Below are 15,843 nucleotides of genomic sequence, written 5' to 3' on the forward strand. Positions count from 1 at the left end.
TTCATTGCGGCATGACCCAACCCACCATAGAATCGGATGATGTTGTCTTTAAAAGGCCTACATGTTTGGAATAGTTGTAATAATATTTAATTAGATAGGCATGCACTTGGTGTGTGTGTGTTGACTTCTGTGTGTGTGTGTGTGTGTGTGTTTGTGTTCAGGAAAAAGGAAGTGCGCTGAGAATCCAAAACACGTGCTTAAGGTGTTGACGGACCTCCTGGGACACGAGAACCATGAGGTAAAAAAACACAACATACACACACACACATACAGGTGCCAGGCTCACAAAATAGCACGGCGCCTAATCTGCGCACATAGACTAAGCACCGTTGCCAGCCTGATTTGTTTCCTGCATTGGTTGTTTGCTGCTATTGTATTTTGCTGATTGTTCCGATAAAAAAACGAGCTCCACAACTCTACAGCATTACCACTGAAACGAAAACCTACGGCTGTCACGGCCACAGCCGTGCCGCCCTGTCATTGTCTTCACCTGTGTCTCGTTGAGTGGTTTTAGTTCTCGTTTGTCTTATCGTGTCCACCTGTGTCTTGTTTGGTTCTGGATATTTAGGTTCCTGTTCCTGTTTTATATTCCTGTCTTTGTCTTGTCCTTACCCTTGGCAAACTCTCTTGCGTTTGGGTCCTACCCCACAACACACCGTAACAACAGCCCTCACAAAACAACTTGCATGGACTCGTCGTTTGAACAGCTACAAACTTATATGTTGTCATGCATATATCCTATGTAGAAACCTGTTCAGGTCTTGCCCTGTGAGGAATAGCCCCCAGGCAATCCATTCTTTTCCATGCAGGCGGCCCCTTTCGTAGTGACATCCACATGAACACAAATCAGTGATCACGCTGGCTCCCCTCCACGTTTCCTTCATGCTGTAGCGGCAGTGCCTCATTGTTTAGGATGCGGTGGATTTCAATTGATAGTCTCACAACTCTTTGTGTACGTGTGTGTATATTGTGTGTTTTTGGGGACAGATTCGGCCATATGTGAACGGAGCCCTGTACAGCATTCTGTGTGTTCAGGCCGTGCGAGAGGAAGCCAGAGAGATGGTGAGAAGTTTGTGGCCTAGCCTTCACAAAACACACAAGGGGGCGAGTGTATTTGAACTGGCCCTCTTTGTGCGTGTGTGTGTGTGTGTGTGTGTGTGTGCGCACGCAGAGTATGGAGGAGATACTCCACTGCTACAGTAAAGAGGAGAACCCAGAGCTCAACAGACAAATTGAGTTCATCATCAAGCAGCTCAATTCAGGTCAGTCCACAGGCCAACATCAGCAGCAGCTCCCGCAGTACATGGTCGGCTCCATTGGTCCGTTTACCGTTTGACATTTTTGCGGCCGCGTTCCGCCTATGTCTGAGTATTGTCGGCGATGTCGCCATGTTTGTGGGGAAATGCCGGCTATATCTCTGTCACCCCTGACCTCTTTGTGTCCTTGTCCAGGTGAGGTGACAGATGTGGGACCAGAGTCTGATGACGAGGAGGAGGAGGATGATGAGGAGGAGGTATGGCCACCTGAATGTCCCCCACCCCTCCCCCCAAAGGATAGAAACAAAGAGAAAAAGACCGGAATCCCACCGGGCTCTTCAGAGAAGGCGAGAGAAGGAAGGAGTGGCTGAGAATAAGCGGGCCGAAAAAAAAATCCATCGGACACCTTTCCCAAACTCGTAGATGGCAATCTCGGCGTGACACAGATATCGGGTGTCTTTATAGCTTCTAGAAAAGTGGGTCAATAATAGATAAGGCCGCCTAAACACCCAAAGGCCTCCAAGGTGTGTGGGGGTATCACTGTTTACCGACTGAATTGTGAGTGCCGAGTACATGCCCTCATTCCCCAGCGAACACACACATTGCCCCCCATCCCCCATTTTATTACTGTCAACCTATTGTACAGTTCCCAGCATGCCAACACTGCATTGCAAATCTAAGACTAGATTTACAGCCCTAAAGGCTTTCCAAAATATTGGTTTTCTCTCCTCATACAATAGATAGTTGCTCGGGCATTTCTGACATCCTTTGTTTTTGCTGGCAGTGGCACACTCGACTCCTCATAAACAAAACTATAAATCCTTCCACCGTATCATCCATGCCTTGTATAGCTCACTTCTGTGCTTTTGAACGAGGCCGCTCTCACATGCTCCCCAGTCTCAGACTGTGCTCTTTTGAACAGGAAGACACGATGGAGACCGACCTGGACAAAGAGGAAGTGCTTCAACCCCAGCCCAGAGAGCTCTCTGGAGAAGCCCTGCTCACCACAGAGTACCTAGGGGTAAGCAGGGGGAGTCACACAAACAGTCACGCACACATACAGACATATATCCCCGAGCACTCAAACACAGTCAGAGACTGCAGAGAGACTGAGAGTAGGACTTTTGGATGTGGGTCTTGCGTTTGAGGTCGGCATCGTATCTTCACATAACGCTGACCGTGGATGACCTACATGTGCATGTTAAGTTCACACACCTGCCACGGGTCATTGTATTTCAACAGCCCTTTTGTCAGCTGAGATCCCCCTGTGAGTGTGACAAACGACACCTAGCTCTCTTACTCCAGGGGCCAGCAGAGATTTGGTGTCACTGCGACACCAAAGCTCGGCCAGCTGTGGGGTTTCGCAAACACCACACATCTTCGACGGGTTCCATCGAGCCCTACTTGACCCCCCCCCCCCAAAAGTGCCGCGCAGTTTGAACGAGGACACGCACCTGGAAATACACGCCAGTCATCGCGTGTGTGCTTGCGTGTGTGTGTGTTTGTCTAGATCATGACCCACATGGCGAGGTCGAAAAGAAGGTCGACCACTCCAGCTGCACAGTGTGTTGATGAACCCCTGCAGAGACCGGTTACCCCCAGCTTGCACAGAAACGCTCACGCCATGTAAGTTGCACACACACACACACAGACACACTGTGCAAACACACACACACCCACACAGTTGTTTTTCAGTGACCACGCGATGTTACACGCTCATCTGAAAACATCCCCCTCAAGCTACCATTATAGTTACAACTTACATTTATTTCCTTCTCATTACAAAACTGCCAAACCGTTTTCTAAATCAAATGGCCAAAACCACTCACCAGTCAAATCAGAGGCCTGTTCCATAAAGGCCGCTCAAAAAAGCTGGACTTAAAGTCCCAAACCAGACTTGAATTAGTTGAATTAGTTAAGCGGGGCTAAAGCGGTTCCATAAAGGCCAATTTCAGCTCACGCAATCTTACTAATTCAAGTCAAATTTAAGTAATCAAGCTAATTGCGCTTGCACCCTATTCTTAAGCAGCCCGAAAAGTAAAACTTTCATACAATCCACCACGGCAAAAGCAATGCACACGGCCATGTGACTTCTTCCAGAAAGAACGTTCCCTTTAAGCCGTGTACTATAACAGCTCCCTCATCCACCGCTTCATCAAACTAAAATGACATGCCATGATTGACATGAACGATAGGTCGAGGTCCTTTTTTAGACCTTTACTTCGTTGATTAAAAAACAGACACCCTCTAAACACATTTCAATTGACTTTTTTTTTTTTACATTGTTTTTAAGAAATAGCCTACTATTAATCAATACATTACCCAGCAGCCTAACTTTTTATCATGGTTGTGTCGGGAAAATGAATGATAGATGTAGCCTATAGTTTTAGGTTTGTTTTGCAATTGTAGGCTACTGTTAACAATTGTATCGCTGTGATAATTATACTCCAATAATATAGATTGAGATAGGCCTATGCCTGATGCCTAAACATTTGAAATCACAAACTACCATATAGCCATACATTTCACGTGGCTATATTGTGTATCAAATCATTGTTCATCATTGTTTAATACATTAGGCTAAATGTGAAGCCTATAATGTAGGCTATTTAACCCTTGTGTTCTCCTCGGGTCATTCTGACCCATCAGTCATTGTGACCCACCTTCGTTTGCGACAACTTTACCGCATACAAAAACAAAGTGAAGCATCTTCTTTTAACCATTGGGCTGTCTCAGACCCCCCACATTGCGAAGGTTAAAAGAAAATTATTTTTATTTGCTTTTGTATTGGGTAAAATTGGGTAAACACAACGATGGTTCGTTATGAACCTTTTGGTCATGTGACCCGAAGGCAGCACAAGGGTTAAGTTGATTTTCTATAAATGTAGCCTACATATTGAACTGAAAATGAGAATGTCCATGGTAAATCATCGTTTTCCCGTTGGGTCAGTGTTACAAGAAGATCTGGTTAAGCAAGTTAAGAGTTAAGAGTTCGAACTACGTTGAGCTAGCTTTATAGAACCAAATGAACTAAAAATGTGTCTGACTAACTGACATAAGTCTGGCTTATTCAGTAAACTCGATTTATGGAACAGGCCTCTGGCATTGTGCCTTCTCACATGATCCCATAAGTCTACTTCATATTACATATTACTTCCTCCGCGATAAATCTACAAGTATTTGTCTGTACAAATAGCTATTTAGGTCGTTGGATCAAACATGTTAGAATGTGAATATATTCCAAGGCCAAATGTCAACTTTTATGAACTGTTATACTCAAAATGTATACATTTCGGCATAACAGCTACAATAGAGTGCAACAGAACAACAGACATTCAGAGAAATTACAAGAAATCTCTTATGTCATCCTCCTGTCAGTGTTACATAACATGATTAAGCGTTTTTTTTTTTTAAGTAACTGTAGCATGAAAGAGGCCAAGCCTGGAGGCACTAAGTATTTAATACCACCTTACATTAAATATAAAAACAGTTGGTGTCATTCCATCTTTTCTTTAGAACTTGAGTAGGAATGTTGTCAGGCTGCCGCTGAGGGCAGGATAAAGTGTCAGCCTACAAATAACCAACAGTTGTGAAAAGAAAGTAAATGATAGCTAAGGAAGCAATAGTAAAATAGTACACTTACAATAGTAAAATAGTATACACAAAAAAGAAGCTAGCCCAAACGCTAAAATTATTTAGTAGCTCAATGACTTAAAAACAACCAACCAGATGTGTACCATATTTTGCTAGTGATACAAGACATTTGCGATGCGAGCAGATGTGCTAAAGGGTTGGCCATTGCCACATCTTTAATAAGTAGGTCAACCAGCGCTGAACTCCACAGGCAGAATGAGGTCAGTAAAGTCCTGGAATCACAAAAGAGCCCCCCAAACTTCTGCGGATATCTATCTCCATATATTTAAGGTGTTCGGGATCAGGTTCTGCATGCTGTTGTTCTCCGTTTGAATAGCATGAATCAGCAGAGGTGAACTTTGATTCGGCTGAGTTGTTTTTTTGTTACCGATTACCAGCATTTTATTTAGAGCCCACGTTTGTCTGGCTTAAGAGGTTTAAAAAGGCCCATGTCATATCATTGAATAGAAAATAAGAGTTTAAAGGCCTGACCAAGTTAAAATTACATTTAAGGTTAGAGAGCAGACTAAAAAGTAGTAAGAATGGTCAAATCTGTTCGAATACTCATATGTATATTATTTTCTTCCAAGATATTATTTTTTGTTTACACGTTAACAATTTTCATCCTTGCTAAACTCAAGGTTGTAGGGTTGTGATAAATGCTAGCACGAAAATAGAGTGCGTAAATGTAGTGATCAAGGAAAAAGCTAAATTTTGATAATCCCAAATGTAGATTTTTGAATAATGCGCACATTAACAACCCAGCTAACAAGAAATGTAACTGAGATGTTTTTGACGTTCCCGTAAGGTCTTACAGTGGTAATTGTCATAGCCTTTTTGGGACATTATAGGTACATTATATAGGTACGTTCATAACATGTGAATATGGGAAATTTTCTGAATGTATATAGAAAGTCCCAAACAGGATGTGACATTCAAGACCTTAGGAAAACATTACAAATCTAATAAGTCTTAGTAATGTTTCTTGTACATAATGACACTTCATGAACTTTTTATTTGAGGTCATCCTCATAATGATACGTCCAGTACAAATAGGGGATGTAATTGTACGTTTGGGCAACTTTTATAACGTTACTTAATAACGTCATTAGGACATTCAGAGGCAGCCACATTTCTACGTCCTGAATAGACTTGGGATGCAACTTTTGTCAGCTGACCCCACAAGTACCTAAGCATGACATTGTGGAAAGTCAAAACAAAACATACACCCATGAAAGTGTTGTGGGCCAAAAAACTGGATGAAGCACCCCATTCTAGGTCTATCTAGTACAACTTGATGGAAAACTACAAATTGTCCAAATTGATCTTGACCTATGGCCTCTCAGCATAAAAGTAGGATAGCACTATTGACTACACGATCATGTAATAGAAATGATCGTCATCAGAGGTCCAAAGAAGGATATCACATATTTGAGTAAAGAGTGATTCAGCGTAAAACAGGTGTGGCTGACATTTTAGGACAGGCGCTCACATTAGATAAGTGAGAAATGAACTGACGATGACCAGACCTTGTACGCTAGGACTGATAAGAGGGCCTTCTGGAAGCAGGGCAAATTTTGGGCATTTAATGTTTAGGGAGATGACTGAAGTTTACACACATACGAGGGTTCAATAGGACGAATAAAGGGTGTTCATATGATGTATAAATGCTTGCTGAAAATCATGTTTAGGTTAGGTTCTCTCTGATGACACTTGGAGGTTCTCTCTGATGATGCTTGGAGAAACGTAACAAATGTATCCTCTGTTTTGGTCAATAAATTACTTTTGCATCTGAACTCGGACACAACTCTCTAGAGCCTTAGTCCGGTTTGCAACCTGTTCCTATAGCGGAAGCTGGCCACCACAAAAGATTCACATTAAATTAAATTAAAACACAAACAATCCATAATAGAGCAGGTGTGAAAAGTTAGATTATAAGTAGTGACAGTCATTTGGCCTTTTTAAAATGCATATTGAAGTGGGATGAAGAGTTTTCGTCAAGTTTGTAAGTCGTCAGTAGTCGCAAACGTGATGCCTTATGCTAGGTTACTTTTTCAATTAAAATTTATAAGTTGTACTTTTTTCAATTTAAATTTGGCTAATTTGTGCTTTCGGAACACAGTTTACATTTATTTTAAATACAGCCTAGACAAAGACTTAAGCCAGTTGAATACCGAAATGATTTTTTTTTTTTTTTTTTTTATTTAACCTTTATTTAACCAGGAAAAAACCTATTGAGATTAAAAATCTATTTTTCAAAGGTGACCTGGCCAAGACAGGCAGCAGCACAATGAACCACAGTTACAGACAAACAGTTACAGACAAACACACAGGGACAAAATTAAAATAGCACTAAAAAATAAAGCAAATCACTTCACACTTCAACAATCCTTAATAGACCCATTTCTGTAACCAGGATAAAAACCTATTAAAAACACTGACATCTTTGAGAGTCCAGCTCAATTTCCTTCATTTTCGACTTAAAGGCATTCAACGAAATTAATTCAACAAGTCCTAGGTCTTTCTGCAGCGTATTCCACACAGTGGGGGCAGAGTACACAAAAGCCTTTTTACCCTGTTCTGTCCGTACGTTGGGGACCGAAAGCAACACCAAGTCCTGCGAACGTAAAAAGTGTGGACCAGCACTTTTCCGCATGATAAGGGAGCATACATAGCTAGGTAGCACACCAAGTATTGCATTGTAAATAAATGTACAGTAGTGACCGAGCCTACGAGTGGACAAAGCAGGCCATCCTACCCGAGAGTACAACTGGCAGTGGTAAGTCCGAGCCTTACAGTTTGTGATGAATCTCAGGGATGAATGGTAAGCCGAGTCAATCATATTAAGACACTGAACAGAGGTATGCATATACAACAAATCACCATAGTCCAGAACAGACAAAAAAGTAGCAGCCACAAGTCTCTTTTTTACATTGAAAGAGAAACACATCTTATTTCTAAAATAAAAACCCAACTTTAGCCTCAGCTTTTTTACCAAATAGAGCACATGAGGCTTAAAGGTGAGGGAGTCATCAATCAGAAAACCCAGGTATCTATAAGACGTAACCACCTGTATAACACTACCCTCCAGAGTGACCACAGAGGGGACATTTTGTGGTCTAGCTCTAGAACTAGTTAACACCATGAGTTTGGTCTTATCTGCATTAAGAACAAGTTTCAGCTGATGAAGGCTATTTTGGACGACAATAAAAGCATTCTGCATGTTTTCAATAGCCTGTTTAAGAGTCGGTGCAAAGCAATAAACAACTGTGTCATCAGCATAAAAATGGAAATTGGCATCCGACACGTTTTTATCAATATTATTAATGTAAATGGTGAATAAAAGTGGGCCTAATACAGAACGCTGGGGTACACCCTTACAGATTGGTAAATTGTTTGAGTAGAGACCGTCATGTTTAATGCACTGGGTCCTATCACTGAGGTAGTTTTGGAACCAAGAGACTGCTTGCTCTGAAAGTCCTGAGTTGAGGAGCCTGCTTTTTAGAACATCATGATCTACTGTGTCGAAAGCTTTGGACAAATCAATAAACAGTGATGCACAGTGTTGTTTCTTATCACATGCTACAGAGATGTCATTTATCACCTTCAGTGCCACTGTGGTAGTGCTATGTTTTTTTCTAAAACCTGATTGAAATGTAGACGTAATTGCATTGGTCTGAAGAAAATCCTTGAGGTGGTCATTTACCAGAGATTCTAGAAGTTTTACCAATACTGACAGATTTGATATTGGCCTGTAGTTGTTTAGCTTGGATGGGTCACCTCCTTTTAATAAAGGGAGAACAAATGCAGATTTCCATATGCCAGGAATTTCATTGTTTATCAATGTGAGGTTAAAAAGATAAGTGAGAGGTCCTGCTATCAAATCAGCTGCAATCTTTAAAAAGTATGGCTCAACAAGATCAGGCCTGGAGGTTTTCCAGGATTTAAAGCTTTTAGGGCTTTTTGAACTTCCTGTTTAGTGAAAGGCGTAAAATTGAAAAGGCCTGCAGAGATTGGAATATCAGTACAGGGCTTTACAGTAGCAGAGCAACTGTTTTCAAACAGAGAGCCAGACAAAATAAAATGCTCATTAAAACAATTCAGAATCTCCATTTTATCACTAACAGCAACAGCATCCTTCATAATAAAAGCTGGTGAAACATTAGAATCTTTGTTCACAGAAAGTGATTTTATAGCTTTCCAGAATTTCCTTGGGTCATTTAGGTTTTCGGTAGTGACAGACACATAGTAATCTGACTTAGCTTGCTTAATAAATTAATGTGTGCCCATCACTACCAAACAGAAGTAGTCCGAAAACACTGTGATGAATTCCAGGCTACATTGTCCCCCTTATGATCCTCTCACTGTCTCAAATGACCAAGATGTTGACATTTTCTTTGAATTGTTTCCCACAATACACTAGTTATTCTGGTCATGACTATCTCACTGTGTGTGTGTGTGTGTGTGTTTAGGGACGTCCGAGCTGGTAATGATGAGGGTGACAGAGGAGGAGGAGGAGGGTACCTCCTGAGAAGAGCGCCAAGTGATGAGAGCCTGGCCCCGTTCCACTACAGCTCCAGGCCCCCCACACGCTCAGGCAGCCGACCCAGCAGCACCGACTCCCTACGCCACACCATCGGTGGGTGACCAGACCCACTTACAGCCAGCATGGTGTATGCAGCATAATCAGTCCATACATTTTGACGTGAACGTTTTTTTATACATTATTATCATTAGATTTTTTTACAAATAGGTCCTATGAAAAACAGTAGTCCTTCGAAAATATTCATTTTTAAACAAAAAAACTATATTTATTCATTAAACTATATCGATTCATTTATGTATTTATATATTTCAGAATTTATTTCATCAACATATTTATTTGGACTTTAATGGCTTTTGTAGCTGAGGGAGAATTAAAAGAATTTGCCCCCGTGTGTGTTGGTAAAAGGGCGATATGTGATGACGCTGAACGGTTCTTTAACACTTCTTTCTTCAGTATTAAACACAATCAGACGTAATTCAGAATTTAACTGTCTATTGTGGGCATGAAGTGCTAAGAGCCCTTTTTAGCTAATAACAAAAGTAGCCGAATGTATTCTATCTAAACAATATCTTGCGCTTGAATCAAGGGCCTAGTGGGTGTAGCTACGGTTTTAAAACAGCTTTTGAGCCTGTCTTTTACCTTAAATTGTTGGCAACAAAATGTATTTAATTTGTTTCTCCCTTATGTGTTCCTTGTTCTTTTGTTGCCCCTTTGGTTCCAATTCCAACTTTCCATGGGAAACACATACTTTAAACACACTATTAACACAAAATATGTTTCACGAAGAAAACGAGCAGCATCTCAGAACTGATGACTGCAGACGAGGCACATGCGAAGACTCTCAATGCCATGCTCATCTCTATGGGACCACTTGACACCTCCCCATGAAAGTCAAGTGCTGGGGAGTATCGAACTGTGCTACATGTGTGTTAATGACGCCATGGCTGTCAAGAGTGTTCGCGTGGAATCGAGCCCATTGTCTGGCTCCGTTTCTTAGTCTGCCTGTGCCTCTCTCTTGCTCTGTCGCGCAGACTCTGAGGATGGACGCTTCTCCCAGGATTCCGAGTTGGATGGCTCGGATGAAGGAAGAGGTGAAGAGGGGAGGCGAGAGGAGAGCAACGGTCTTTCCCCTGGGTGAATGCTCGAGCGCGCTCCAAAACACCCACACCAACACAGGTTTTGCATATGCACACCCACACAGACCAGCATACACATGCTCGTGTATGCAAACCCCGCAGGCTTATTGATCTGTCAGTGGTGCCGCTTTGGCTCGCTGGGAGCTGGCCATGTGACAGTGTGACATTCCTGGGCCCGACTGACACGTCAGTACTGGAATGCATCTATCTAAATCTTCCCCGACACCCTCTTTTCAACGCGGCCTCGGTCCGTCTCTCGCTCTGCCTGTCTTATCCATTCCGGCTTGTTTTATGTCTGTGTCAGTCGCTCTTTTGTCGGCACACACAACAAGACTACGAGGGGCTGAGAGATAGCTGTGAGTGGATTGACAGAGACATAGAGGGAAACAAACAGTTGTGGAAGTGGGAGACAGTCAAAAAGAAAAGAAAATCTTTTGGGGCTGGGGTGAGGGGGGTGCACAACAGTCTATGACTCAGCACAACTCTTGCTGTCTGTGACATGCGTTTTAAACAAGCTGCCCACAAAGAGGCTCATTCAGTCCCCCCCCCCCCCCCCACCGTTCTCCTTTTCCTCATCCTCCTCCCAAAGCCCAAGGGAACTTGACTCCTGGTCGTCGTCGCCCCCCCCCCCCCCCCCTTGAGTGTAATGAGCCTAAGAAACGACACTTTAATTAAATGCTCCTTGGCTACCCAGGAGTGCAGAGGGGCCCCCATGAATAAAACTAGCATCAGCACTCCTCTTCCTCCTCCTTCTCTCTGTCTTAGCCTAACTTCACCCCTCAGGACTGGCTTAGCTCTTCTGGGAGGGAAGACATACCACGTGCCTATTGGCCATGAGCTTCAACGACAGAGTTGAACTGATTGGGGTGAACTTGCCCAAATGTGCTAGTTGTATCTCTCTTGAAAAAAATCTTTGAAGTGTAGTATAGTTACACTTCAGAAGAAAATGGTTGGGGAAAAAAGCCATGCCTGTTTATTGAAAAGTGGCCTGTACGCTTCAATAAATTCCTTATTGGTTCTAGGACAGTGTAATAGTGCTTAACATATATTTTTTAGGCACTTTTGTAAGGGATACTTTTGTAAGTGGTAATATGAATAGATGTTTTTATCATCTACATTTCAGCTTTACTAAGATTTACAAGGACTTTCATGATTATCATGATCCACAGCACATCAATGGAAGGTTTGGTTGTATCTTTTTGCTAATGACAGCAATCAATGATTAATGTTTTTAGTGCACTTATCTAGTGCACTTATCTAGAAACCTATCCTGTATTGTCTCAATACAGCAAACAAAGTCAAAGGACCTGACCGGGTCCAAGTTACCATCCGCTTCCGAGCCCTCATCCCAGACAGAGTGGCTCACCATGTCTCTCTGCCCTCTTCCTCGACAGGGAGCACATCCCCGGCTTTACAAGCCGGCCCAAGATTCCCCGCACACCCGAGAGTGACGCACCGCCCCCTGGCTCGGAAGGCGGTGGGACGAGGAGGGGTCGCGTCCCACCGCTGGCCCCCCAGTTTTCCCAGCGGGAGCCCCAGCAGAGCAGCCGGCCCTCTTCAGCTGGCTCCCTCGGAGTGGGGGGGAGACAGAGTGAGTGTCGCGAAACGTCTCTCTGTGTGTCTCTGTCACTCTGGTACCTGGGACACTCTCACGCACACACACCGCTTCGTCCGTTTCCCTTCCCTCTCAGTCCCCTTACCGGTGCGCTCCACTTTCTCACTCTCTTATTAAGAATGGGAGCCTGTTTCGTAGAACTGTGTCGCTCCATGTTCGGGGCAAACAACGGTGAGCTGAGTTGACATAAAAGACGGACAAATAACGTTTCAAACGATATATTGTTTGCATTTAGTCAAACAAATGTTTATTCGTTTCCCATAAAGATAATGTTTCAAACGATACATCGTTTGCATTTAGTCAAACAAATGTTTATTAGTTTCCCAGATTATCGTCCTCTGGACATGCATCACAATCTCAGTGCCCGTATTGAAATGAATGAAGACTTTACCATTATCTGCGTTAAAGATAAGGAATCAGAGATTGTTCAAAGACTGACAGCTGCACTGTTGACACTGTAAAGTATGACTCAGTTTACCATCTTGAGCGAGATAACGTTTATTGACGTTCTCCAAGCCTATCCCAGAGGTCTCTGCCCACGCGGCCTGTTCAATTTGGTTGCACGATATGATCGCCTCAGGCTCTCTTAAGGTCTTTATTGCATTTGCCTTGGTGATTACCTCCGGTTGTTCTACTGGGGGTTTTACTGGAAAAGGCTGTTAGGAACTCTAATGCCCAGACCACTACTTCCTGCTCCACTTTGAATCCACATGTTCCATGTACATTACGTAAGCCTGGGAGTAGTAGACCGGACACTGAACGATCGGTATGACTCCGATCCGAAAGGGCGGTGACTTGTGAAGATTCGAGAGTCTTACGTTTTGGAGACCCTCTGCAGGAGCTCAAGTTGCTGACGCCGTGTTACCCGCCCCCCCCCCCGCATAGTAGGATAGATCATTTTTTTATTGACCAGACTCAGCTATAGCTGAATTTGATCATGTCCCTGTAATATTACACCTTGCCTTTACTTCTTACAAATTTGAATGCCCCTCTTGGAAATTAGATAGAAGCTTTCTGTCTGATGAGACCTTTTGTGAAATGATCTCCCAAATCTCTCCCCCCATCCAACATACCGCCTCATGACTGACAGCAGAGTTTCCCGAAGCTGAGGCAAGTCGCCACTCCCACACTTGAGGCCACCCACTCGACGAGTCAGAACAGGGTCTGCCAGCGCACCCTTCATTTTCAGGACGGGGGGGTTGTAAGTAACAATCTCTCGTGGAACTGGTCACGGCACAGCCTTTGTCCCAGGGCTGATTCCCTGCATAGCAGATCAGAGAGATTACGTTCCGATTCTGGCAGGACTTCTATCAGAAAAATATAGAAAATATGATGAAATATGACTTCCTTCTTTATTGGGTGTGCTTGCCCTTGCCAAAGGCCCGACCTTTGTTCTCTATTATATATCATCTGACCTGCAAACTTGTCGCTTTTTGGCAACAATCGCTGCCCTTCTTCTGCATGCCATGCAGGCTTAGAATTGCGAAACATTATTGGATGATTCTTATAATTTACATTTCTCTGGGCCAATTGGAATCTTTGCACTTTTTCTCTTGGCCAATGGAATCTTAGCACTTCTGTCAGAATCTTTGACCACACACCATCAACTGTAACTTGCACTGGCCAGGTTGCACTGAGGATAGCCTACCGAAGTTGAGGAAGCCAATGTTGTTAGCGATGCCAGCTAACGTTAGTTTGCTAGCTGTATTTAACATTTCACTGGGTCTTACAGCTGTGTGTTTAGCAAGTTGCAGTATTTCCAAGCCCCGATAGTTTAACTGAGATGACGCAGGAGATACAACGTGCATATATGTGCTAGGCTGGATAGAACTAGCACTATATGGGATAGACTGTTGCACAGTACTAGTAGTTTAAGTTAGCCTGGCTGCCAGCCCAACTTAGCCCCGCCCACAAAAAAAATGGTCGGGAAGTTGGGTCTGGAGGGGCTCGATATTGGGGACAAACTAAATAAGATGAGGAGCTGGTCGGACCAATGAAATTGCCAGGGGCGGGCTTTATACGATGATGGACAGATGATCAACAGTAACGTAATCAACAACGTCACGAAAGAGCGCCTGGGTTGCATTCATTTTCAACAAACAACATATTACGTTGCTCTGATTGGTTGTAGGTCTATCCAATTGAGCGAAGAGGCATTTGTTTTACGAGTTTGGTTGAAACACGCCCCATAGAGGGTTTTCACAGCGTGTCATCAGACCGGAAGTCGCCATATTGGAGGCACTCTGCATCACAACAAAGCACAGGCACTGAAATATACACCGAACGTCGTCAAGGAAAATGGTTAATTATTGCCGTGTTTCAAGTTGTACCAATAGGACAGATCGAGAAAAACATTTGCAATATTATCGACTTCCAAAAGTTATTAAAAACCAGGGAGAGGAATGTCAGAGATTATCAAAGTAAAGGAGGCGCTTGTGGTTGGCAATGCTCAACCAAGATCTACCAGGGAAAAAACACGATTGAGAGTCACTAGGCTACACCTTGAGTATCACAATATCATGCAGTTAAAGTTAGGTTGGTTAAAGACGTTATTGCATTGCTTACACCTCCACAACACAACGGTCGTTAATAACTTGGTACTGCGTCTCCCTCACCCATCCACACACCATCTGGTTATAGGCCTCCAAACCTTTGAAGGATTTAAGGTCTTCCGCTGTGTATGGGCTCGGCGAGAAAACCAGGTAGTTGACTCTATCGGGATATGCAACTGAAGGAAGAATCACCGGGTCGTTACAGATCCGGGAGGGAGCTAACGCTAACTCGTAGGGATCTGCACCAAGTCCTTCCCTATATGCTTTTGCATCTTGGACGCGTTTTGATGAGCTCTTCGGTTGTTTGGACATGGCTACATTCACTTAAAGTATCCACAGCTCATAATACTCCATTGTATTTCCATTCAGTTTTTTACACCGAGTGCCTCCACAATGGCCGCGTATCCGGGTTACTGCCCAGAACGTGATGTCGGTGAAAACCCTCTATAGTCACAGCCCAACGGAGAGTTATCAGACTCATATCCTGACTAGAATTATGAGTGTGACAACGTCAGGCTTAGCTTAAGTACCAGTGCTATCTATCCTGCCGTGGTGTACTGGCAGCATCATACATTTAGGCAATTCAAGACTTGCATGTGTAGTAAGTAATGTCACATTAAATACTGTATTTAAACTCAAGCTTGTGTGGTGCGTCGCTGTCTTCAATGCCACAGGCTAAACTTTATGTCAAAAGAAAAAAAAATCATTTCCGGCACATTCAGTGAAGTTTGGCTAGCAACATCAGCTCCATGCAGGGCTCTAGACTGACACCATAGGGTCTGCTTTTTTTACTGACAATGATCGCTTCCAGCAAACTTCTTTTGAATAAGCCATTTCCCCCTAATAAAATATCATGCTTATTTACGTGTTTGGCTGCATATTTTCAGTTAGCAGATGGTACTGTTTGAATCGCGACTCCATCTGAAAAATACTTCTGGTGACAAAGTTGTTAGAATAGCTAGTTTCAAAGGGGGTTCGGCTTGTTTCATAATAAACTGACCCATCTGCAACCGACGCACGCCCTACAATTTCCCCCAGAAATTGTACCATCTCTCTAGTTCCTCTTTCAAGTAATAAGCCCCTGTGTTGAAGTGTTGAGCATTAA

General features: G+C 43.2%; 1 protein-coding gene across 5 annotated transcripts in view; it reads left to right on the plus strand.

The window, feature by feature from the left end:
• armc9 (armadillo repeat containing 9) overlaps positions 1-15,843 on the plus strand; it is a 32,502-nt gene that overhangs the window by 12,414 nt on the left and 4,245 nt on the right. For 2 of the 5 annotated variants that reach the window (XM_084675786.1, XM_084675788.1), the window contains 8 exons: positions 162-238; positions 988-1,062; positions 1,172-1,262; positions 1,452-1,513; positions 2,179-2,277; positions 2,767-2,882; positions 9,362-9,528; positions 10,467-10,569. In XM_084675786.1, coding sequence (XP_084531912.1) covers positions 162-238; positions 988-1,062; positions 1,172-1,262; positions 1,452-1,513; positions 2,179-2,277; positions 2,767-2,882; positions 9,362-9,528; positions 10,467-10,569 — 790 coding nt within the window. The other 3 variants (XM_084675787.1, XM_084675790.1, XM_084675789.1) reach the window with 3 other exon arrangements.

The sequence above is a fragment of the Hypomesus nipponensis genome, chromosome 16 (assembly GCF_054491055.1).
Source record: "Hypomesus nipponensis isolate SF chromosome 16, ASM5449105v1, whole genome shotgun sequence".
In the NCBI taxonomy this organism is placed as follows: Eukaryota; Metazoa; Chordata; class Actinopteri; order Osmeriformes; family Osmeridae; genus Hypomesus; species Hypomesus nipponensis.